General features: G+C 40.0%; 1 protein-coding gene across 4 annotated transcripts in view; it reads left to right on the top strand.

The window, feature by feature from the left end:
- The window catches only part of NFKBIZ (NFKB inhibitor zeta), a 33,869-nt gene extending 24,672 nt beyond the window's left edge, over window positions 1-9,197 (top strand). For 3 of the 4 annotated variants that reach the window (XM_072993888.2, XM_072993889.2, XM_072993887.2), the window contains exons 7-11: window positions 160-306; window positions 935-998; window positions 5,281-5,450; window positions 6,088-6,198; window positions 6,362-8,066. In XM_072993888.2, the coding sequence (XP_072849989.2) occupies window positions 160-306; window positions 935-998; window positions 5,281-5,450; window positions 6,088-6,198; window positions 6,362-6,586 (717 nt within the window). In that variant the 3' untranslated portion in view covers window positions 6,587-8,066. Of the gene's footprint in view, window positions 1-159; window positions 307-934; window positions 999-5,280; window positions 5,451-6,087; window positions 6,199-6,361 lie in introns of all 4 variants that reach the window. The other variant, XM_020784947.3, reaches the window with a different exon arrangement.
- The last annotated feature ends 15,926 nt before the right edge of the window (window positions 9,198-25,123 follow it).

The following is a 25,123-nucleotide window of genomic DNA, read 5'->3' as shown; positions in this document are numbered from 1 at the left end:
GTGTAAGTCTACAGAATAAACTGGAGGCCTGAAATAGGTGCATTATGAAATGTTTGGAAGTACCTGACTGGAAATTGTTTTATTATAGTTAGGTGGCTTTATATATCTGTTTCCTTGAAAGATTTGGATGACCCATGCATCTTATTTTTGTTATTACAGAGTGCCTTGCAAGTGGCTGTTGCGGCAAATCAGCATCTTATTGTACAGGATCTGGTCAGCCTTGGGGCACAAGTAAATACTACAGACTGCTGGGGTAGAACACCATTGCATGTATGTGCAGAGAAAGGCCATGCACAAGTCCTTCAGGTGAACTACCAAATTCTTTACTTTTCTCTTGACATGCTAGGTTGTCATAGTATATGGCAAAAACAGTTGTTGTACATGAAAGATCCAAAATACTGTACTTCCCTTTAAAATGACCAACAGTGTTTTTCTGTCTGTTGTATTAATACCATAGCATTTAGAACAGCAGGAACTGCTCAGGAGCTAGTAAGTCTTTGTGTGACCTTTCTTTCATCTCTCTTTCCCGTATGTTAACACACAGGGCAATGCTTCCTCCTCCATCTATTTAGGTATCTGAATTTAATGATGACTGTTTACAAGTGGCAACTTTAAACATCAAAAGTGATTGTTTCAGAGCTTTCAAAAGTTACTTCTTTGGGCCACCACTCCTAGAATCTGATTCTGGCAATTTTTATTTTTAGCATGTAACTTTTCTGAGCTGGCTTTACTGGGTGAATTGTCTTGATATTTGTTATGGAAGATAGAATTCTCAAAAATGACAGAGTGCTTCCGGCACTTCTTAAAAGTTAAAAAAATGTGCTATGATATAAGCTTCTGTGAATCATGGTACTCGTCATAAGAAGCATTCAGTTTAAGGTTACTCTGTGCATAGATGTGTGACATTAATGTTTATTCTCTCTAATTTATGCAGGCAATCCAGAAAGGAGCCATTATAAGCAATCAATATGTAGACTTTGAGGCAACTAATTATGATGGTGAGCAACTATGTTCCTTTTTAATGTTTTAGGTTAAGTGAAAAGCCTAATATAAACATGCCATGTTTTTATTTATTCTTAAGCCTTTCTGGTTGGCATGCTGTTTTTATTGGAAACGTACTATTGTAACATTCTCTTTGAAAGAGGCAGAAAATTAAACTGTTCAAAGAAGGGCCTAAATACCTTAATGTGGAATGTTACTCATATTACATTTTATACTAGATGTTCTTGAGATTATCTGAATACGAATTGGAACCTGATCAGCAGCCTTGGGCAGATGAGCAGGAGCTCAGCATAATTATTGTCCCATCTAATGTAGATTCCAGGATGTACAGTGGGGTCTTGACTTGAGAACTTAATCCGTATTGGAAGGCGGTTCTCAAGTCAAAACGTTCTGAGGTCAAATCTGCATTTCCCATAGGAATGCATTGAAAACCATTTGATCCGTATCTGCTCTTTTCCGTTCATAGAAACTAATGGGAAGCTGCTATTTCGCCTTCGACCACTAGAGGGGGAATATTTTGTTTCTTTTTTTCTTAGGTCAAGAAAGGTTCAGGGAAGGCAGGGAAAATACAGTCCAGGCAGTTCAGTACCAGGCAGTCTGAAGACTGTCTCCCAATCCACTCTCTAAACGCTGGGAGGAGTGAGGAAGCAGACAGGCACCCTTTTACCTGGCCAACAGTTAACTGAAAGTTCAAATTTTGCACTTTCCCTGCCTCCCACGTCGGTTTTTTTAGTTCTTAACTCAAATCTAAGTACTTAAGTCAAGTCAATATTTTCCTGTGAGAGCGGTTCTTAAGTCAAAATGTTCTTAACTCAAGCCGTTCTTAAGTCAAGACCCCACTGTATTTGATTTAAATCAAATTGATCTGAATCACAATTTAATTTTTTTTTAATTGGATTTTTTTTACAATTTAAATTTAAAAATCCATTTTAAATTATGATTTAAATCAATTGGATTTTTTAAAAACATCACTGATTTTTATCCACTCTAATAAAAACTGACTTGTCATTGTCATGAGAACACATAAGAAAGCAATGAAATAACTAATTATAAATTAAGCTCTATCGAGAACTTTTAATTTTCACTTTTTTTAGATAGACCATAATTCTTGCTGACAGCAAACTTTCATGATCAGCAAGAGCTGCCTTGGATTTTTAACAGAAGTATGTTTAAGTTATATTTTTGAATCTGCAAGCAACCGGGAGAAAATTAGTTTATTTATTTATTTATTTATTTATTTATTGGACTTATATACCGCCCCATAGCGCTACAAGCACTCTCCGGGCGGTTCTTTTTCTATTGTACATTCAGAGATGTGAAGAACTGGTTCTTCTTCTTGGCCTCTATGAATCACACCCTGGTTGATTCACGCCTGTACGGAGCCTCATCGGAAGATTCTAGAGCTTCTGTGGTAGCAATGAACACATTAGAATATGCCCCTTCCCACCTGTATAAGTACTTTGGCGCCGAGAGTCCCCTTTCAGTTTCTTTAAATCGCTGCATTGAGAGCCTCATAATTCTGCTTCTGTGAGTAAATGAGTAAGAGAGCTTATTCTTGATTCCTTCCTGTTATCAATCTTTTTCTTTTAAACTATTAGATCAAACTGTTTATCATCGGTTTTTCTCCTCAGTTATTTTCTCCTATTCACGGCCCCTTTGGGCCCATTTAAGCACTGTGTTGTCTGTGATAATAAGATGACACTTTCCGACGGACACACTAAGTGCCTTTTCTGCTTGGGAGAACAACATCAAGCTTCCTCCTGTACCCATTGCAAAAGTTTTAAGCTCGGAGTTCTTTGATCCTGCCTCTCAAGGCCAAAACTCCAACTGTGGGAACAATCCTTACAACCAGTTCAAATGGCCCATCCACCGTGTAGGGCCACTTCCCAAGCCAAAGCAATGGAAAAAGCCATTATTGAATCATCGAAACAACGTCCATCGTGTACACCAGCTCATTCTGATTCTCCATCTGCATCGTCTTAAGACCTCGAATACGCACAAATCGAAACCCTCCATACCAAAGTCCTCGACTTCAAAAGCAACCTCTAAATGTCGGAAACCTACTGAAGCTGCTCCAGCTCCAGAGCCTGTTCTTCCCAAACGAGCTAAACAGTCTAAGCCTACAGACATCCCACCACAACTCTCTGAATCAATTTTGGTCAGATCTCCCTCAGATGATGACAGACTTCCATCTCTTCAGCCCTGTTCTCAGTCTCCAGAATGGGATGTAGAGTCGACCAACTAACGTCCTCTCCTCCCACTACAAAACCTTCCATTCCTTCCAGCAATCCTTCGGTTATTCCATCGCCCGAAGATTCCCATCCCGAATGGCTCAACATAATTCCATATTCGATGCCCTCGGATCGCCCACCGATCCCTAACCACAACTGTCGACATCAAAAATCTCGACAGCTCACTTCGCGTGTGGTTCAAACCCATGCTCAACACACACATCAGGTTGTCATTTGCCCTGACTAGCGCTCTGCTTGACAAACTGCACCAACTAGTCGAATTTTGCCCAGTTCGATAATACCATCTAATATTTGGTCTATCTCTCGACAACCATCAGTGTCGAAGTGGCCACATCACAGAGAGGTGACTATATCTCAATCTGCTCCCTGTTTGGTATCGAAAAACCTCAAGACGGTCAAGCGGATTTCATCCACACATGAGGCTTTTGCAGCTCCAGCCTCCTGATACTTTCCTACTACAATAGATAATGAAAATCACTCTTCACGCTTGGCATCACCAGCATCAATTTATTCTACTGCTATGCCATCGCATCAGCAACCTCCATTTTGACATTCCAGAGATACAGGCTCTGATACAGTGGTGCCTCGACTTACAAACTTAATCCGTCCCAGAAGATGTTCATAAGTTGAAAAGTTCGTAAGTCGAATCAGCATTTCCCATAAGAAAAACCTATTAATCCGTTCCGGCTGTTTTTTGTTTGTATGTAGAGGTGCCGTTTGTAAGTTGAAGCATTAATTCCCATAAGAAATAATGCAAAACCAGTTAATCTGTCCTTTACCACGGGGGGGGGGAGATTTTTTTAACCTAAGATGATTTAGGTTTTAAAAAAGGGCAGGAAAGGAGGGAGGGAGGGAATGAACACCTTTTAAACAAAACACCTTTAAAACTAAGCAGCTTCAAACCAAACCAAGCACCTTTTAAACTAATTCTTACATTTTAAAATTACAGTACCAGGCAGTCCAAAGTCCATTTCCCGGTTTCCCTGCGGTTTTTTGTTTGTTAAGTCGAAGCTCTGTTCACAAGTCGAAGCAAAATTTTGTGAACAGAATTGTTCGTAAGTCAGAATGTTCATACAGTGAATTGGCTGCTTTACGCTACGACTACCCTTATCTCCAATTTTCCCCTGATAAGTTGAAGTTATTCATTGATGCCATCTTGTCTCTTCATAAGCCATCAGCTACCTACAAAAGGCCATCAGGTGACTTCCCAATCTGTCTCCAGATGGGTCGCCTCTACCATTCATTTGGCTTATCAACTTGCTCGACAACCAGCCCCTAAACTGGTTCAGCCCTCTCTCCACCAGAACAGTGGCAGCCTCTACAGCCTTTCTCCGTGGCATACCTCTTCCGGACATCTGCACCTCTGCTACTTGGGCACAGCCGTCCATGTTAATCCATTATTATAGACTCAACCTCCGGCAGAAGTCTGATGCAGCTTTTGGACATGCTGTTCTAGCCTCTACCTTAGTATGACACCATGCCTCTGGGTAAGACAGCTTATTAGTCACCCAGGGTGTGATTCACAGAGGCCATGAAGAAGAACGACAGGTTACCCACCTGTAATTATAGTTCTTCGAGTGGACCTCTGTGATTCACATATCCCACCCGTCCTCCCCTCTGTCATACCATTGTTTGCTTACTATTAAATGGTGGTTGACACAACTGAAAGGGGACGCTTGGTGCCAAGGTACCTATATGGGTGGAGAGGGGCATATTCTAATGTGTTCATTGCTACCACAGAAGCTCTAGAATCTTCCGATGAGGCTCCGCGCAGGTGCGAATCACCTAGGGTGTGAATCACAGAGGTTCACTCGAAGAACTACACTTAAAGGTGGGTAACTTGTTGTTAAATCTGTCACAAACCAGAAACAAACGAAACAGCACAAACATAAATGGGCTGAAATCTCAGTTTTGGTATCAGGATGACTAATGTTTTTAATAGGTCGTTGAAGGTGACATTGGGTCCTAAGTGCTCCTTTTTGGGTTTTCATTTGGCTTACTGTTTCTGTTTTGTTTCCATTTTAAGGTCTGACAGCACTGCACTGTGCAGTAGTGGCCCATAATGCTGTGGTGCACGACCTACAGAGCCAACAATCTCCCCACACTCCTGAAGTCCAGGAACTAAGGTTGAAAAGCAAGAGGTTGGCAGACACAATCAAATTTCTAATCCAGTTGGGGTCTTCTGTTGAAGCCAGAGTAAGTAATACAACATAACACAAAACAAGAAGAAAGAGATTAACATACTGGTATTCTTGTAGATCTTGAGACACATAGGGATCTCACGGAGATGGAGAATACATAATATATGAGGTTGTAGCACACTCACTTCCCAGTAGATATTAAGTTTGATTGTAAGTGGCTTATTAGGGAAAAAATTGTGTTGGAATTTGCATAGGTTAATTATTTAATGATTATATAGGCATCAGAAGATTTTTATTCATAAACACAGGTATTACAAACATTGTTTTCTGTTTCAAACACCAGAAGTATATCTTATTTATAGTTATAGCTTATATTTGCTTAAATAAACAATCACAATTTAGAGTCATGTTGATTGAATGATGATGTCTGTTTATTTATTTATTTTAATTAATGATCATTAATGTGTGAGGGCTGTGCCACCAACTTTGCATTGACCTTTAAGGCAGCAGTAATGTCTTTGTGCATCAGAACTCTGGCTCATCTCCAAAATGGAAACAGAACTATCTGCTAGTGGTGCAGACTAGTTAAAAATTGCCGAGGTGTGATGTTTTGCCATAACATAATTGATTTTACATATATCTTCATCATTACAGTGATTGCAAAATTAATTGGTATTCTTTTGGATGGACAGGATCGTAAAAGTGGCCGTTCAGCCCTTCATTTGGCTGCGGAAGAAGCAAATGTTGAACTCCTTCGTCTGTTTTTAGAGCTACCCACTTGCCTTTCTTTTATCAATGCCAAGGTATGTTAATGTTAAGCCAAAAGGCTAAAAAAAACCCCACAAAAAACCAAAAATACAGCATCCAGCCTATGTGTGCCTGCTTGCAGGAAGAAATCACTCTGTTTTGTTTGATGGTGGTGGATGTTTTTCAAAAAATAATGACATTTCTTTTGCCAAAAAACAGGCTTACAACGGCAATACAGCACTCCATGTAGCTGCCAGTTTGCAGCATCGGGTGACTCAGCTGGATGCAGTTCGTTTGTTGATGCGGAAGGGGGCTGATCCAAGTGCCAGAAACTTGGAAAATGAACAGCCAGTTCACCTGGTTCCGGATGGTCCAGTCGGAGTTGAGGTAAGAATGAGAGGCCTCTTTAGAGTGAAGGGAATCAATTTCATGCTGCTTTTCTAAGTTCATGTATATTTTCATAGCAATAAAAGAGTCACTCATATTTGAAATTCCATGTTTACTCTGTTTTGGAACCTTGAGCCTTTTTAAAGGACCCTTTTTGCTTTCAGGATATAATGCTTGGTCCTCTCCAGTAGTTCTGTTGTTTGCTTCTTTAAATGGCTAATATGTAGTGCTTGAAAGAGGACACATTTCTCTCAAGTTATGGGGCCTGGATGATTTAGCACGTTTTTCAGGTTTGATGTTGAACAACTAAAAATAAGACTATGAAGTTTCATCATCGGTGGTTGTTGTGGGTTTTTTGGGCTCTTTGGCCATGTTCTGAAGGTTGTTCTTCCTAACGTTTCGCCAGTCTCTGTGGCCGGCATCTTCAGAGGACAGGAGGCAGAACTCTGTGCTCTGAAGATGCTGATCAGAGTACAGAACACTGCCAAAGAGCCCGAAAAACCCACAACAACTATTAGATCCCGGCCGTGAAAGCTTTCGCGAATACATTTCAGCATCAGCTTGCATATGATACAGTTCGAGACTGATGCCTTGTCACTTCTGTTTTATTCTTCAGATAAGACGGATCTTAAAAGGAAAGACAGTCCAACAGAGATCACCGATCTATTAAGCTCCATGAGTACTGATGTTCTACACTCGCTGTCAGTAAGGCAGCCCTGATGTAACTGTAAATAGACCATTTGTCCTGAGGAGACAAATGTTAGTTGTTTCTAGGAAACAAGAATATATGGTTCACTATTATATAGTGGATTTATGACAGTTCTTCTGATCAGCTGGTAATATTTCGTACCCAGGTATTCTGACTCAGCCTGAATAACTGACCTGGACTGCAATACCTGTATATTTCTGCCTAGGGAGTAAGCTCCACCCAGTGTGGGTTATTTCGTAGTAGATTTGTATAGGTTTGTGTGTTGCTGACTTCCAACAGCAGCACAACAAGAATCAAGCGGAAAAATAGTATTTTTAAGGCCAAACTTAAAATACTTTAGGGCTTTTGTTTATTATATGAAACATAAATGTATTAAGACTTATGTAATATTTTATTAGAAAAAATTATAGGAACTGTTTTGTTGTCTTACAGTACGTGCTTATTATGATCTTATTTTTGAGTTGCAATAACTTGTTAAGTCTGATAAAGGACATAGTAATTTTAAGCTTCTAAACTTGAGAATTCTATGTAGAATTCACTGAAGTTTTTATGAACATTTGAAAGTGTTTATATATTTGTGTTGAAGGAGTTGATTTGTGTGGGGCATGTTTAAGGAAGTAGTTTCCATCCACAGTTTGACTTATGGATACCCATAAGAATCATATTGGACTGGTGTTTTACTCTTTTAAAATTATACAAGTCATCCTCTTTATGTTTGATTGTAATAATGTTGTATGTTTCCAAAAACTATTTGTCTTCTATTTGGCATGGTTTTGAGTTCTCAGTTTAGCAGTGAACTTTAAAAGTAGCTGGACAGAACAGTTCTAACCCCCAGATGTAGCTTCCTGGAGTGGTTTTAGAGTAGGTGAAGATGCTTCCCTGCTACAAAAAATGCTACTCCTGTATCTCTGATAGCGTGAGGTTTCCATTTTCCAGAGGTCCTGCAATAAAGCATTCTGAAGTTGGGTTTGAAGTGGCTTTTGTTTCCACAGATCTAAATTCAATCTGTTTCCCAAGGGAACTTTCAGGATTGGCCTTGTCACCTGTATCAGGATTAGGCCTCTCACCTACATTTCCCTTCCTTTTGTAGTGCACGCACGCGCGCGCGCGCACACACACACACACACACACACACACACACACACACACACACACACACACACACACACACACGGGTAGCCCCCACCTCCAACTTTCTGTCTTAGTTGGTATGAACCAACAGAGATTAGGATGAGTTAAATCTGCTGCTTTCATGTCGCCACCCCCAGTGTCGATAACACTGTTCAGTTGTCTCTTTATCTGTGTATTTAAGATGAGAGATTAAGCATTTCCTTAATATGCTCATAGATGCATTTGCAGATGACTCCAAAAGATTCATGTAGTAAAAAACCGAAGTAACTTCTTAATATTCCAGCTAGTAACTATCATTGCCATGTGGAACTTCAGATTTCAAAGGGGATTGTGGCCTCTTTGAGGCATCTGTGTACGGGATATTGTACAAGAGAGTAAACCCTAGCAAACCTCTCTTCTTATGTTCTTATGCTGAATTTAATTCTCTGTTCATGAATTGAGAAGACTACTTTTAGGGTGTTGGATACATTTAGTTCTATAATTGATTTACCTTATAGGTATAATACTAGTCAACAAGTATTAATGTTTTAAGTAAGTCAATAATTGAGGGATGGCAAGGATCTGTATTTGTGCTTTAAGGATTGTATATATTAATTGCTCTTCAAATGATACTGTTTGGTTTTAATTGTGATCCTATTATAGATTTATCTGTTTCATGAGTGACTATCCTGCATTGTATAATATTTTCCATGGCTAATCTGATCATATTGTTTGACCAAGTATGTCTTGTAGACAAATAACTGGAGAAATTGTAGCTCCAAATATTAATGAAGTGCTTATTCTTGTAATATAAAATACATTGTTTGGAATAAAATTTCTTTTAATCAATTACAGTAGTATCTTTTGATCTGATTAACTTCTGATAATTGGTCCTTACGTACCAGCTGAAGTAAAAAATGCTCATATTTGTGACATAATGTCAGATACACAATTTTACATATTACAAATTATTTCAAGGGATGTCACTATTCTGCAGTCACACCAGGAGAGCACATGATTTGGAACTGATGCACACAACTTCAAATCCTGAGAATCTCAGCTTTCTTCCTCCTGTTTTTCCTTTCCAAAGCCAAATTTCTTGGTCATACTTGTGGGGACCATCTAGGAGAGAGTATGGGAATCGAGAACAAAAAGGTTGTAGTCCAGAAAAGTAACTTGATGTCACTTCTCAGTGAAATCATAGGAGCCTAGGCTATTAAATACCATTTCCAGAGGACAGAGTTTCACTGCATATACAGATACTTGTGCTGTCTCAAAATGAGCAGGGTAAATTTCACAAAACCAGTGCATCCATGGCCTACATCATCACATCACTGCTCAGCTGTGGATGGTTTCAGCAATTTAGTACATTTGGCTTTTTAAAGTAACTGAACAGAGTTTTAAACAAACTCTGCTCATCCACACCTTCATTAATCCTGCATGTTTGTAGAATTTTCTACCTGGTAGCCTTTGAGTGAATGATGAGACCAAAGTAGAAAGGGCTCAGAAAAGTGCAGATAGAGACATTCTGGTTCGTTCCAGTGTTTACATCACACGATCACTGGAAAAGGGAGTGAACCAACTCATCCCTGCAGTGGACCAAACAATGGGCTTTATGCTTGTCTGATTGCACGCTAGGTCTGACCCAGAGGAAGCCAACTGTCAACCTTGTCAAACCATAGTTGGCATCCTCCTTGAACTGTTGCAACCAAAGCTGAATAGAACAATTTATGGAAAAGCCCTATGCATGCCTACAGTACAATCTTAAGTACACTTATTTGTACGTAAGTAGTCCCACAGAGTAAGTGTACACAGGAGTACAGCCAAACACTAGGGGCAGCCAAATTTTTCTTTGTTTACATTTTTTCATGCCTAAATCTTCCTTGGATTTTACTGATTAATTTGTTGTTTGAATCTGGCTACAAATGAAATGAGAGTCCAGCACAGTCTCACCCCATGTGAACATTGTCTATTGGGCCTTCTAAAGATTTCCATTCCAAACCGTCATTATCTCTGCAGAGCTGGAAGAGACCCTATGGATCATTGAGTACGGCCCTTGTCAAGGAGTCACAGTGGAGAATTTAACTCTCAACCTCTTGCTCTGTAGTGTGATAAATCTGAATCACTGAGCTATCTATCAAATGAAAATAGGAACCATTTGAGGAACCAAAACAAACAAAAACACCCTGGTTGCCTCCTTTCTGGCACCATTTATCTTGCTTCTTGGTTGCTTCATTTTCCTGGCTCAGATTCTGAGCTATTAGGGAAAATTAGCTGCTGGGAAGGAAGAGTAACAACATACAGGAAAAGGCAACCAATGAGCAGCTCTTCCCTTCACTTTGTGTGAAATGCCTGTCAACTGCAAGAGGTGTTTGGTGTTGTGATGGTGAGGTCTTCTGCATTTTCAGCAAGGAATGTTCTTATACTGTATTAGTGTGTTAAAGTTTATATTCCACCGTTCTCCAAATGCTTGACAAGGTGGTTGAAATTAATGCAAAAATTAAGAACAAATGCTTGAAGCAATCACAACATAAAATCCATTAAAACACAAGTACAATCAACTCCACTAAAAAGCACAACCAGTGTGCAATCAGTTGAATCTCTTTGGATAGTGGAATAGGTTGCACACCTTAGTTTACATGACTCAGGCCTGCTTGAATAGAAAATCTTGAGTTATTGTTGGGTTTGTTCATCTAAAGCAGTGGTGTCGAACTGTGGCCCTCCAGATGTTCTTGGACTTCAACTCCCAGAAGCCTTCACCACCACCTCTGCTGGCCAGGATTTCTGGGAGTTGAAGGCCAAGAACATCTGGAGGGCCACAGTTCGACACCACTGATCTAAAGTAAGTAGAATATGTTGCTCAGAGACAGCATGGTGAATACTGGAGGAATACTCAGTTACTCAGGAATGAGAAAAGGGTATCAACTCACTTGAAATGAACTCCTAACTTACGGTAGCTATGAATGACCAAGTAGAAATGAATTGAAGGACTCATTTGGATATGCCCATTTTAATCAATGTGGAAATTTTTGAAGTGTTAGGGTTAAAATTCTGACACTTGGTTAGAACCAAGAGAAAGTGCAATTTGGAGTCCAGCAGAAGCAGAGCTGGGAGCATTTTGTGCACCCCTACAGCTGCCACAGGCATACATGATGGGCTGAGCATGTCCTTGTATTTGTCTAGAAGCAGGTTAAAGGGTTGAACAGGGAACTAGGTGCATTAGTCAGAAGACTCCGCAGCTCCTACTTTTGCTATCAGGTTTTTACCCTGTTCTGCTACCACACCCCTTGCTCAACATAGGCTGTGTGGGGTAATTACAGAAAAGGTACAAGCAGAAACTTTCTGCAATCTCTTCATTGGGAACTGTGAAACCAAACAGGTGAATCTCAACATTTTTCCGTAGGGCACATATAATCCTTGAGTAAAAAATGCTCATGCTAGCTTTAAATCTAGGAGTTCTGGCTCTGAAAAATTATAGCCACTAGCCTCATTTAAGCTTGCTTAAAACTGTGGGAACCTTTGCAGACTCGGAAGAGAAAATAAATAAAATGCTTGATTATAACATTTCTTTTTGTTGTTGTTGGCAGTTCTAGTGAAACTTGGAGTTAGCTCATTTGTTTATTATTTTAGGTTTTTTTGATTCTATTGTGTCATGGGAACACAAGTTAAAAAGAAAGTGGTTAGGACAACTGTTATGACTAAATGGTGAAGTTATTCTCTCCAATATGTTTTTTATAATTTGTTACACAAAAGTTTTGATACATGCATTAATACATATTATTTATTGATTCATATCACATTTAGTTAATGGGAACATAGGTAATCAAAACTCTTTTAAATAGGTTAATAACTCTATTAAATTCATATTATTATTATTTTACTTTGGAACCAGGGATCCACTTCTGTGTTGCATTTTTTTATATTTGCATATTACGTACTTTCAGTTGATTCCATATACATCACATGGAAAATGTTAATAATAGGACTGCAATATTTCATAGGTTGATCAATCAACTAAAGATTAAATAAAGATCAGACTATTGTGACTTTGTGATAACCTATTTATTTGGTGCAATCCAGACTTAAAATAATGCTTTTGAAAGTTACTTGATTTCCTGTAGAAAAATAAAGCAATTCCCATGTCTAGAGTTTCAGGGCCCGGAAAAATTACTTTTTTGTACTACAACTCCAGGAATTTTCCAGCTAGCACAGCCACTAAAGGAATGCTTGAGTAATAGCCAAAAAAGTAACTTTTCCAAGCTCTGAAAAGTATGAATGTATTGTGTACTGCTATCATTGAGAAAAATGTGGGCATGCAAGTGATGTGGGATAATGTTGTCATATAGATGGCATCAGTTCAGGTTGATTAAATGAGCTTGTTGGTGTCATTTTTCATTTATAGGCCTCCAGGCTCATTGCTGCTTACTGTCTTCCTTACTACCTGCCAATTAACTCTCCTCTTTTTGTCATACTTAATTACAGCCTCTTAACAGCTCTTCAATTACTGGAGGTTTCTCTAGTGCCTGGCACTCCACTCAATTACTTCTCTCATGGTCATCTTTAGATTTCTTAATTCCTCTACTGGCATCTTCATCTCCACAATGTGTTACTGTGTTTTTTCTTTACCATCTCAGTCACAAAATGGAAGAGCTGAAAACATATACACATAAAGACAATCTCAAGTCTTTGCAGGAAAGCAATATGAATTGCAGTTAATTCCTAATAAATTTACAGCCTTAACTAAAATATGTCAAATCAACATTCTATTAACTTCTCACTGATTTCAGATGGGCTTTCAAATAGGTAGGTACTAAGCACTGCAGCCTTAACTGAAAAATGTGCTTGTGGCCTCTGATTAAATCAATTAATTGTATAAGTCAAAACAAGAACAAAAGAAACCAAGATCTTCTGGTGCCAGTGTTACCTGTATAATAAAGCTTTTATGTGACAGGATTACTTTAGATGGTTGAAGCAACATGTTCCACAGGAAAAAAAAATAACGAGAAAGCAACACTCTGTGCAAATTCTTTTCTGATAGTTTCAGATGAATTTGTAAACAAACATTTATCACTGCCTGTTCGGCATGTTAATACTGGGGTTAAAAGAAGTAGAGTATGGTTTAATGTAGAAGAAACCTTGCAATGATATTTCATTTACACAGGTCAATACCTCATCAAGTTGGGACTGGCATGATTCAGTTCAGGGCCCATGTAGTTTGTAACCAGGGATCCTGTGGTTATGCACCATTATAGTCTTTCTTAGGAGAAATAATTTCTTCAACAGCATTATATGTTCTATTTTTACATATTGATTTTGTCCCAAGTTTCCCAGAATTCCCCTCCTCTTTGCTTCTACTCTTTTTCCACTCTCAATTTCATATCTTATTTCAATGTTTATTGAACTGCCTAAAATACTCTGTGACTTCATGAAGGAATTGACTGAAGAACTCTCAAAACCACTGTCTGTTATTTTCATGAAATGATGGAAGATGGATAAAGTGCCAGATGGGGAATACTTGGCTTAACAAGACTGAGGAGAGATACAATGACACTGTTTAAATATGTGAAATGTTGTCATACAGAAGGACAAGATTTGTTCTCAATCATTCCAGAGAGCAGGACATCTAATGATGAGTTCAAGTTACAAGAAGCCAGATTTCAGTTGAATATTAGGAAAAAACTTCATAACTGTTAGAGCAGTATGACAATGGTGCTTGGAAGGCGATGAGCTCTCAAACACTAGAGGCATTCCAGCTAGATGTCCATCTGTCAGATATACCTGGATTTCTTCATTTATTTATTTATAATTATTATTTATTTAAAATATTTATTTTTCTCCTGAAGAAGATCCGAGCACGGAGTTGGGCTCGATGCCCATATAGATCCCTTTTAACTCTCTTATTCTATGATTCTATGACTTGGATTGCCCATTGTTCTTTATTTCATAAACCATAACTCCAGTCTTCCTTCAAAAAGAGTGCTTCTCTATCTTTTCTATAAGGTCTGCTATCTAGATAAACTTTCTATATGATAGGGTGGTCTTTTTGAACATAGCATCATATATTCATAAACAAGGAACCTAGTCAACACCACCTTTTCCCTATTTAATAAGATCAAGAAGAAACCTGGTATGGGTTATGCCCATATGACTTATTTCTCCTTTAATTGTCACCTATTGATTTTCAGAATCTCCATAAGCTTTTTATGAAAAGCATTTAACAGTTTTTGTTTGGCAAGGAAACACAGGAATAGTGCTTTGGTTATTAATGTTTTCAATTGTCTATTAAAAATTACCCATTGTAAATGCCTCCTTATAGCTGCTCTTTATATGGAAAAAACAAGAGCTGCTCTCATGGTGGAAACATCTGCAGAATAAATGAGCTGACAGATGTTGCCTGATTGACAAACATAACAATCTCTTTGTGTTTGAATAGTGACCTAATTTTGGTTTTTATACAGATAATGTGATGCCTCCATGATACAATCTTTGGTAAGAGCTCAAAGACGGAATATGAACAAAACAATTTCCTCTCAAGATGTTTTTCTAATGGCCACGTAATAATCAGAACTCTGCTAGGTTCATTTCCTTAGTAAGTATATCTTGATTTGTGTTCTTTCATAGCAGAGTTTTGAAAGCATAAACCTGCATGTCTCACCCCTCATTGGTGATAGAGCAGGATCAACAATTATTTTAGACTTGGTTTAAGAGTTACTGATATAACAGATCAGATGAAGTGACTTGAACACCCTACAGCACTGGTTCTTAACCTTGGGTTACTCAGGAGTTTTGGACTGCAACTCCCAGAAGCCTTCACCATCAACTGTGCTGGCTGGGGTTTCTGGGAGTTGCAGTTCAAAAACATCTGAGTAACAAAGGTTAAGAACCTAGGCCCTACAGCACTGGTTCTTAACCTTGGGTTACTCAGGAGTTTTGGACTGCAACTCCCAGAAGCCTTCACCACCAGCTGTTCTGACTGGGGTTTCTGGGAGTTGCAGTTCAAAAGCATCCGAGTAACAAAGGTTAAGAACCACTGCCCTACAGGACCAAGTATTATGACTAACAATAGTACAATGAACAAAAATGCAACACTTCAATAATAACTCCTAGAGCTTTGTTTAATTCTTTTTTTTTTTTGAGGCAGCCAAAAAATGCTAACAGAATTCTAGGCTGCATCAATTGAAGTGTAATGTCCAGACTCCAGATCAATGATACTTTTCTATTTGGTTTTGGGCAGGCCTCAGCTGGCTGTGCGCAGTTCTAGGTATCATATTTTAAGAAAATATCAAGAAGCTGGCAATGTCCAGAGAATGGTGACCGGGATGATAAAATGCCTGGAAACCACACCCTGTAAGGAACAGTTAAAGAAGTTGAATGAACTTGGAGAAGATTGAGAGGTGATATAATAGCCATCTTCAAATATCTGAAAGGTTGTCAGGTGGAAAATGGAACTGCTCCAATGGATTCAAACAGAAAGAAAGGAATTTTCCAGAAGAAATTCCTAGCAGTAAAAGTTTCTTGACACTGAATGGACTCCCTTGGAAGGTGGTGGGCTTGCCTTTGTTGGAGGTTTATAAACTGGTTTAGGCATCTATCTGTCAAGAATATTTTAGATGAGGATTCCTGCATCATTACAGACTTGAATTACACTTCTAGCTGTTATAAATCAATAGCTCTCACCCCAAACTCTGTGTTGCTTAACAAGGACTAGAGAAATGTCTGATGAAAGATGTATTGTATTACACTGTTCCCCATTTGGTAGCTGATTAGATCAAAACATAAAGGCTCTTCTGGTATCCCAGAAGTCGTATGAATCACCAGTTACTCCTGTGTAACTTGCGGAGGTGTAAGGGAACAAGCTGTGAATCGGCACAGACTGGCAAAATTAGTCACGAAGGTGGAGTGCTGGCCAGAGAACACGGGATGGGTGAAACAGGTAAATAATTTGGAGTTTGGCTCCAACCCAATGCCTTCCTCTGCCTTGGCATGCTCTGCGTGCGAGGAGTAAAGGGTTGCAGGATGTGAAGAGAGGGAGGGAAGTATGTCTGTGCTTTGGATCCATTTACAAACCTATGTAGGCTAGTGTTTCTCCTTTTGGGAGGTGTGTTTGTGTGGGAGTTGTTCTGCCAACAATGCCATGCAGAAAGCAATCTAATCACAGGTCTTCTCTGTGGCAAGGCTCTACTTGTGCTTCCCTTCAAGGTGTGCTTTACACATTCCTATATTTTGGCTTGGTCCCATACAATATTATTAAAACAAATACTTCAAGCAACAGTTTTAGGATCCAATTCCTATTTCAGCCATTCTGACAACATCCTACTCATACTCACACTTATGTAGTAAGTCACAAATCAGACTTATTTCAGCTTGGAAAGCTGAGGCTGAATTATAATGAGTTATCCAATGGCTTCTTGTTGACCAGCTAACACAGATTTGATCCCATACTTCTAGTCTGTGTCATTTGGTGTTAGACTGTCTGGCTTCTTATCTATATCTTTGTAGGTTAGGAACCGCTACTGAAATCATGCTCTGTGTGCCTTCACTACTAGAGGTAATGTAGCTAGATATACCAAATTGAGCCCTCTCCATGAATGGGCCTGCTCTCTGATGGAACCTATTTTGAGGCACTCTCACGTTTGACACATTTTTCAGGGTTCCACTTTTTAACAGTTATGCTTATTGAAATCAAGTCCTGCAGATTTCAGTGGATCTGTTTTAGGTATGATCCAGCTCTAGAAAATTATAGAGTGCTTCTGTACAGAAAGCATGATCTACAACGTAACATGATACAGAAATAACCAGGGAGAAAAATACCTCAAATGCCAGTTATAACTGATAAAAGAATGGCATACAACCTGCACTATTTTATCTGGGAAGTCTCAGTCAGTGGCATCTGGTGGTACCTCACACACAGCAGCACCTGGTAAAACGCTTTCAAAACCCAACACTTATGTTAGTCTGTCAAATTTATGTTGGTAGCTTTGATGACACTGTCCAACCATCTCATCCTCTGTCGTCCCCTTCACACTTCCCTAACATCAAGGTCTTTTCCAGGGAGTCTTCTCTTCTCATGAGATGGCCAAAGTATTGGAGCCTCAGCTTCAGGATCTGTCCTTCCAGTGGGCACTCAGGGTTGATTTCCTTCAAAATGGATAGGTTTGTTCTTCTTGCAGTCCAGGGGACTCTCAAGAGTCTCCTCAAGCACCACAATTCAAAAGCATCAATTATTCGGCGGTCAGCTTTCTTTATGGTCCAGCTCTTGCTTCCATACATCACTACAGGAAAAAACTATAGCTTTGACTATGCATACTCTTTGGCACTGCCCTTCTTTGGGATTGGGATGTAGACTGATCTTTTCCAATCCTCTGGCCACTGGTGAGTTTTCCAAACTTACTGGCATATTGAGTGTAGCACCTTAACAGCGTCATCTTTTAAGATTTTAAATAGTTTGACTGGAATGCCATCACTTCCACTGACCTTGTTGTTAGCTGTGCTTTCTAAGGCCCACTTGATTTCATTCTCCAGGATGTCTGGCTCAAGATCAGCAACCACACTATCTGGGTTGTCAGGGATATCATTGTTATTAGAGAGAATTAAAGAGTCACTTTGGTATGCACTCCAGGTGAACAAGTCCACCAATGTTGACAACAAGGCAACAATGCTTGTTTTTGTGCAATATATTTTTCAGGAGTATTGGCATGAGGATATGTTATGTGCTCTTTTGTAACCAACCAACACCACAGCTACAGAACTATTCAAGTCTTTGGATTATTGTATGTCAAGAAAACTGAACTGGTCATTTTGTGTCGATATATGCACAGACGGAGTGGCTGTCATGACTGGATGGATTTCTGGTTTCACTACTTGGGTCAAGGAGGTCGTTTCTGAATGTGAATCTACACACTGTGTCATCCATAGAGAAATGCTGGCTAGCTAAACAAAAATGCCACCTGAACTTAACAATGTTTTGGAGGATGTGATTAAAATTATCAACCACATTAAAGTACATGCCCTTAACTCACATCTGTTTGCACAGTTCTGTGAGGAGATGGATACAGAGCACACACATCTTCTTTTATACACAGAAGTGAGGTGGCTTTCTAAAGGTAGATCACTGGCCAGTTTTTGAGTTATGAGAGGTGCTCCAGAGATTTCTTGAAGAAAAACAATCACCAATGGCAGCACATTTCAATGACACAGAATGGGTTGCAAAGCTTGCTTACTTGTGTGACATACTCAACCTGCTCAACGAACTCAATCTATCACTTCAGGGGAGAATGACAACTGTATTTAAGTCAGCAGATAAAGTGTCAGCATTCAAAGCCAAACTAGAATTATGAGGATTATGAGTAAACATAGGCATTTTTGACATGTTTCAAACATTAGCAGATATTTCGAAAGGGACTGACTCAGGGCCTTCTTTCTTCCAACTGGTGCATGATCACTTCTTCCAGCTTTCAAAAGAATTTGAGGATTAATTCCCAACAGCAAAAGATCTCATAACTAGGACAGAATGGATCCCATTTGTGAATAAGCCAAGTGCTAGAAGAGGATCAACTGCTCGAGATCACAAATGACAGTGGCCTTAAAAGTATGTTTGAGACAACTTCAAATCTCCATACATTCTGGATTAAAGTAAGGGCAGAATATCCTGAGGTTGCCACAAAAGCACTGCAAAAAGAAATTACTCTATTCAGTAAGCAGCTCTGTCAGTTATGATGATGATGCTGGTGGTGATCTTCATGTAATAACTATTTCACATGTTCAGGTCACCTCCTAAAATCATAGAAATGTAGAATTCAGAATCTTCTAGGTTGTCTATTCCCTCTCTTATTCAGTGCACGAAATCCAGTGTTCGAACATTTCGCCAGATTGAATCCAGACTCTGCTTGTGGATCTCCAATGAGGGAAGGGCCACTATTCTTCAAGATGTGATCCAGAAATGCTACACAAATATTGGGGATTGTGCAGTAGATAATTTACAATATATTGTGCTTTCCCCACACCTGCTGATTCCTATAAGAAATCAGGCACATATAGACATTAAGAGCAGGTCTGCATTGACCTCAACTGGCAAAAATTGTCACATTGTTTAATGTTTTCTCCTCTGTTTCTCCTGTTGCCTTCATTCTGGAAGCAAAAAAGGGAGGGGCTGAGGGAGCCATTTCCCTAAAAGGCACAATAATTCTATTTTTCCCCTACAGCCCCAACCATGCTAGTGTAGCCTGCTTATTGCAAAATATTATGTAGGCTTGAAAGTGCTCAAACATTTTTAATAAGAATTACTCTTTTTACTAATTTTGTAGCCTAGAACAATTCTTTCCTTCACTATAGTAATGTAAAATACTGATTGTTGTGGGTTTTTCAGGCTCTTTGGCCGTGTTCGGAAGGTTGTTCTTCCTAACGTTTCGCCAGTCTCTGTGGCCAGCATCTTCAGAGAACAGCACTCTGTCCTCTGAAGATGCCAGCCACAGAGACTGGCGAAACATTAGGAAGAACAACCTTCAGAACACAGCCAAAGAGCCCGAAAAACCCACAACAACCATTAGATCCCGGCCATGAAAGCCTTCACGAATATAATGTAAAATACTACCACACAATGGTCAATTAGTCCTGTTCATTATTCAATCAAAACAGGGGATGATGAGTACAAAGAGGTCACAGTATTGCAGCATAAAATAGTCAAGGAAGGGAATGTTAACTCTCTCATCTTAGTAATGCAAGTATTCGCTGAGCTGCCTGCAAGTGACCAAGGGGAAGCCAAAACACCAGGAGCTTCAGTTGGGTTCCATAAGGTTTGTCTGGAATAAAGGTACTAGAAAATATGAAGAGGGGTAGATCCAAGATCTTTGTCCTCACACCACTATGTTGTAATTACCCATAAACATGTCCAGCATAGGCCTGGACATGGGTGGTCTTAATGTTTCAAACACTGAAAGACAAGCCATGGTTTCTGGAGAGTAGTGACACACCTAATTTCCTAACCATTAAAGATAATAAGGACATGGTGGCACTGCGGGCTAAACTGCAGAAGCCTTTGTGTGCTGCAGGGTCAGAAGCCCAGCAGTTGTAAGATCTAATCCACGTGACAGAGTGAGCTCCCGTCGCTTTGTCCCAGCTCCTGCCAACCTAGCAGTTCGAAAGCATGTAAATGCGAGTAGATAAATAGGTACAACCTCGGTGGGAAGGTAAACAGCGTTCCGTGTATAGCCATGCTGGCCATGTGACAACGGAAACTGTCTTCGATCAAACGCTGGCTCTACAGCTTGGAAAGGGGGATGAGCACCGCCCCCTAGAGTTGAACATGACTGACTAAAATGTCAAGGGGAACCTTTACCTTTACCTATCTCTTAAAGATATTTAACTCCATCCCAATGACCATAATGATGTCTTATGCCAAAACCAAAATAATTCTATCAAGAATTAAATTATCACTGGTTGATTTAAACAGAACCCATAATGTACCCAGGCTCTCGGTGAGGTCATCTGTTTAAGCCACCAATGTGCTGACTGCAGATCCTTCTAGACTCAAGGGGACAGGTTGATTGCTACTCTCACTCCCACACACAGACCAGTTTAGAAACCAAAAGCATCTCTTATGATCTCCTGAACTACTGGGATGTCTGGCAAAGGCTAATGACTCCTTTTCTATCAGCAACTCAGTGAAACATCTAACCTAGCTGACTCTTGCACAGAGTTTCAATGAAGTCTTCAACCCAAGGTGCTGGATTTGACAGGATTAATCTAATGCTAATATAATTAATCACACGTAGCCTTATGTCAATCAAAGGCCCCTGCAACATAAAAACAGGAAGCTGCCTTACACCAGTTCAGTATTTGTATCTTAGCAGAGTATTATCTACTGTGATTAAAAGAAGCTCTTCAGAGAATCAAGTCATTGTCATTTCCTCATGCCTGATCTTTAGACAAACAAATGAACAAAAAGAACTTAGAGCTGCTAGAAATCAAACCTGGAACCTCTGTTTGCACAGCTGCCAGGTCATCTTTCATCAAGCTATGGTCCCTTCCTGAATAGCTGGTGCTACATCTAGTAGCCCTGCCCAACAAATGTTATCATCTTGCTGTAGTTCATTTGAATACAAAATATGCAGATTTGTCAACTATGACCAGAAGAGCCGGATCACTTGGTGAGTTCAGATAAACTACATCAACATGTCATGGCTGGGGCCAGGACCACCAAACATAATACTAGCCCATTAAGGTCACTGGTGAGGCAAGTCATGACTTTTCAACTCCATTGGCTGTTCCCTACTTTAGTCATAATTCTGCCTTATGACTGACAGAATTATGAATCTCTTCATGTTCATATGACTGAATATGTTCTTGTTGTTTAGTCGTTAAGTCGTGTCCAACTCTTTGTGACCCCATGGACCAAAGCATGCCAGGCCCTCCTGTCTTCCACTGCCTGCTGGAGTTGGGTCAAATTCCTGTTGGTAGCTTCGGTGACACCGTCCAACCATCTCGTCCTCTGTTGTCCCCTTCTCCTCTTGCCTTCACACTTTCCAAACATCAGGGTCTTTTCCAGAGAGTCTTCTCTTCTCATGAGGTGGCAAAAGTATTGGAGTCTCAGATTCAGGATATGTCCTTCCAGTGAGCACTCAGGGTTGATTTCCTTCAAAATGGATAGGTTTGTTCTCTTTGCAGTCCAGAGGGAATCTCCTCCAGCACCACAATTGAAAAGCCATCAGTTCTTCAGCATTCTTTATGGTCCAGCTCTCACTTCCATACATCGCTACTGGAAAGACCACAGCTTTGACTATGCGGACCTTTGTCGGCAAGGTGATGCTTTTTAAGATGCTGTCTAGGTTTGTCATCCATCAACTGGATATGACTTGTACCTAAAGCAAAACTATAGTATATCACTTACATGCTGGCTTTACAGCTGTGTCCCATACAAGTTCAAAAGGAATGTCAGTATGGAAATTTCAATATGGAACAACCACTCATCAACAGCAACAGTCCACACAATATGGATGCAAATATAGAAACAAGACCCTATTACAAATCCAGGTGCCAGCTCTGTTACCACATATTGTCTGGAAACATTGTTACAAGATCTAATAATGTAACAGGCAACAACAGAGGTGCCTTTAATTGTTCATCTTTTACTGTGAAATTAAAACAGCCCAACAAGTTCTTCAGAGACTATGCAAGAAGAAGGGAAGTGGCTCTATATCGAGATGACATGGTATGCTTCCGAAAGCATCTGATCTCAGTCCACAAAAGTGAGGGGACATCTTCTCAGCACTTTGAAACCTAAGAAACAAACAAACAAACAAACAAACAAACTGCCCAATGAGGAATGATGGTGAGTGATGGATCACAGTTTTCCATCAATTCAAGCAATCACACTGTCTGGACAGATGCAAATGAATCTGATGGTTAAAAAAGTAAAAGCCCCAGTTGCATAGGCAAAAACTGAAGATAGTGGTAGGGATTCTGGGCTGATTTGCATTGACTTTTATGTCATGTGTTAAATAAAAACAAATGTGAATCAGCCCATCCCAATCCCATAGCATTTCGTGCATTTCTCACCAATGTGGTCACATCCTCATTAACTAAAACATTTTTCCTACTCTTTCCACATTGGATATAGTTAGAGATGGGCACAACATTTGCTTGCTTGCCTGCCTGCCTGCCTGCTTGTTTGCTTGCTTGCTTGTTGTTTGTAATAGTTTTCTCTGCCTTTTTCTTTAAAAGGACCCAAGGCGGCTTACATCATCAAAAGGACAATATTTAAAAGCTTTAAACAATAAGTATACAGTACAAATATTTTAAAAGAATTAAACAAGTATCACATTAAAATGGATAAAAAAAGTCAATACTAAAACACATTTAAAAGCAACAGACCTCAACAATCAAATTTGAAAAAAACCAAAGCAAAACAACAACAACAACAAAACCAAGAACTGGACTGTTTTGTCGTTCATATCAGGCCGTTTTGAAGAAATACGCCTGCTCAGAATGAAACAAAATGCTGATTTGTGTTGGTGATTCATACACCTCATGGTTCATTCAATTTGGGACTTCCAAGAGTAGTAGAATGGTCCCTATGTGGGTTAGAGATGCCAAACTTGTGAGAATTCTTCAGCTGACTCTCCTCCCCACCTCCTCCAAGATAGGTGAAGGTTGGATTTCAGATTTCTGAGTTATAGCCCCCCAAAGCAGGTCCCTCCAGAAAGGTGCTCTTTAGCCATTCGACCATGGCAAGAAGTCCTGAATAGCATGAAACAGTTACATTGGAAAGTTTGTGAAAGTTCATGGTTTGTACTTTGTGAATAGCAACAAGCCACGAACCATCACACACCACCATTTTCCTGGTTCATGCCCATCTCTAGGTACAGCCCATACAGAAGAAACAGCACAAGTTTTGTTCAAAAAAAATGGAATGAAGAAATGACAATGCACAACACCTAATCACAGAACACTTCATTGTCCTAAGACACTCTATATAACTAACTTCAGAGTAGCTACTATGGAGCAAGAGAACTTCAGAACCTGATTAGATGGTGAGACAGCTCAATTCAGATATGTCAATAAGTTCTAGTCTATCAGCAAAGGTTCAAACGGGCAACAACTGTGTGTATTAACTTGTACTCTGCATGTATTAATAGGAGGTTCATTACAATGGTTTTGTGTATCTTCTATGGCAGGGGCCCCAACCCCTCCTCTGCGGCCTCGTGCCGGTCCTTGGCCATGGCAGGACCAGGCCATGGAGACAGATCTCCCCACCCCTACTTTCCCCATGTTCCCCATCCACATGCACGGCCTGCCACTCTCACGCACGGGTGCCCCACCCACCCACGAGTGTGCCTCACAAAGTTTTGAATTTTTCCGCAATATACAAACACTTCCCACAGAATCATAGTAGTCTACTGCAGTGGTTCTTAACCTTTTTGAAAGAAACGCCCCCTTGAGCCATTGAGGAAGTTATCATCGCCCCCCTCCCTAAGGTGATAATATCTTACCTACCTACCTACCTACCTACCTACCTACCTACCTACCTACCTACCTACCTACCTACCTACCTACCTACCTACCTACCTACCTAGTCTCCCTCCCCACCCGGGTGCGAGGCAGCGCTTCACGGGGCAAGGATGAGGACCCAAGAGACCCTTTCCTTCCACCCAATCCACACTCAGTGCTCCCCTAAAGGAGAAAGGCGAGACGTGGCAGGTAGAAAGAGCTGGATCGTCTGGCGGCAGCAGCAGCACCGGATCTACTGTCAGCACTGCGGCTGCAGTCACCTTCACAGGTTTGGTTCACTCCAGCGCCCCCTACTGTTCTTTTGCCCCCACACCGCCCCTTTTCGTTCTACCGCCCCCCTGAAAAATGAAATCGCCCCCTGGGGGGCATTATTGCCCACGTTAAGAACCACTGGTCTACTGTAGTTCATTGGAGTTGTTTCTAATTCATATCAATATTTATTTCTCTTTTTTTGTCCTTGCCAAGGTGATCTAGCATTAAATTAGTATATCAATGTAGTGACGTGATGACCTAGCACTAAACTTGGTAATTTGTTTTTTAAAAAATTAAAAAATAATACTTTGTGGTGACTAGAAAAAAATATCTGGGTGGGGTGTTCCTGCTGTCCAAAACATCACACCCAAATCAGTATGTCACCCGAGTACCAACCACAGACATGCCATACAGTCATCTTTTGGAGAAAGAAACATCAGGAAAAGTTTGTTCAAATCATTCTGGTTTGAAAATGTAGAAGCCCTCAGCACCAGAGAAAAAAACTTCTGCATTGGAAG

The sequence above is a fragment of the Pogona vitticeps genome, chromosome 3 (genome assembly GCF_051106095.1).
Source record: "Pogona vitticeps strain Pit_001003342236 chromosome 3, PviZW2.1, whole genome shotgun sequence".
NCBI classification, from domain to species: Eukaryota; Metazoa; Chordata; class Lepidosauria; order Squamata; family Agamidae; genus Pogona; species Pogona vitticeps.
The sequence above is the reverse complement of the archived record's forward strand: the minus strand, read 5'-3'. Positions and strand labels throughout refer to the sequence as shown.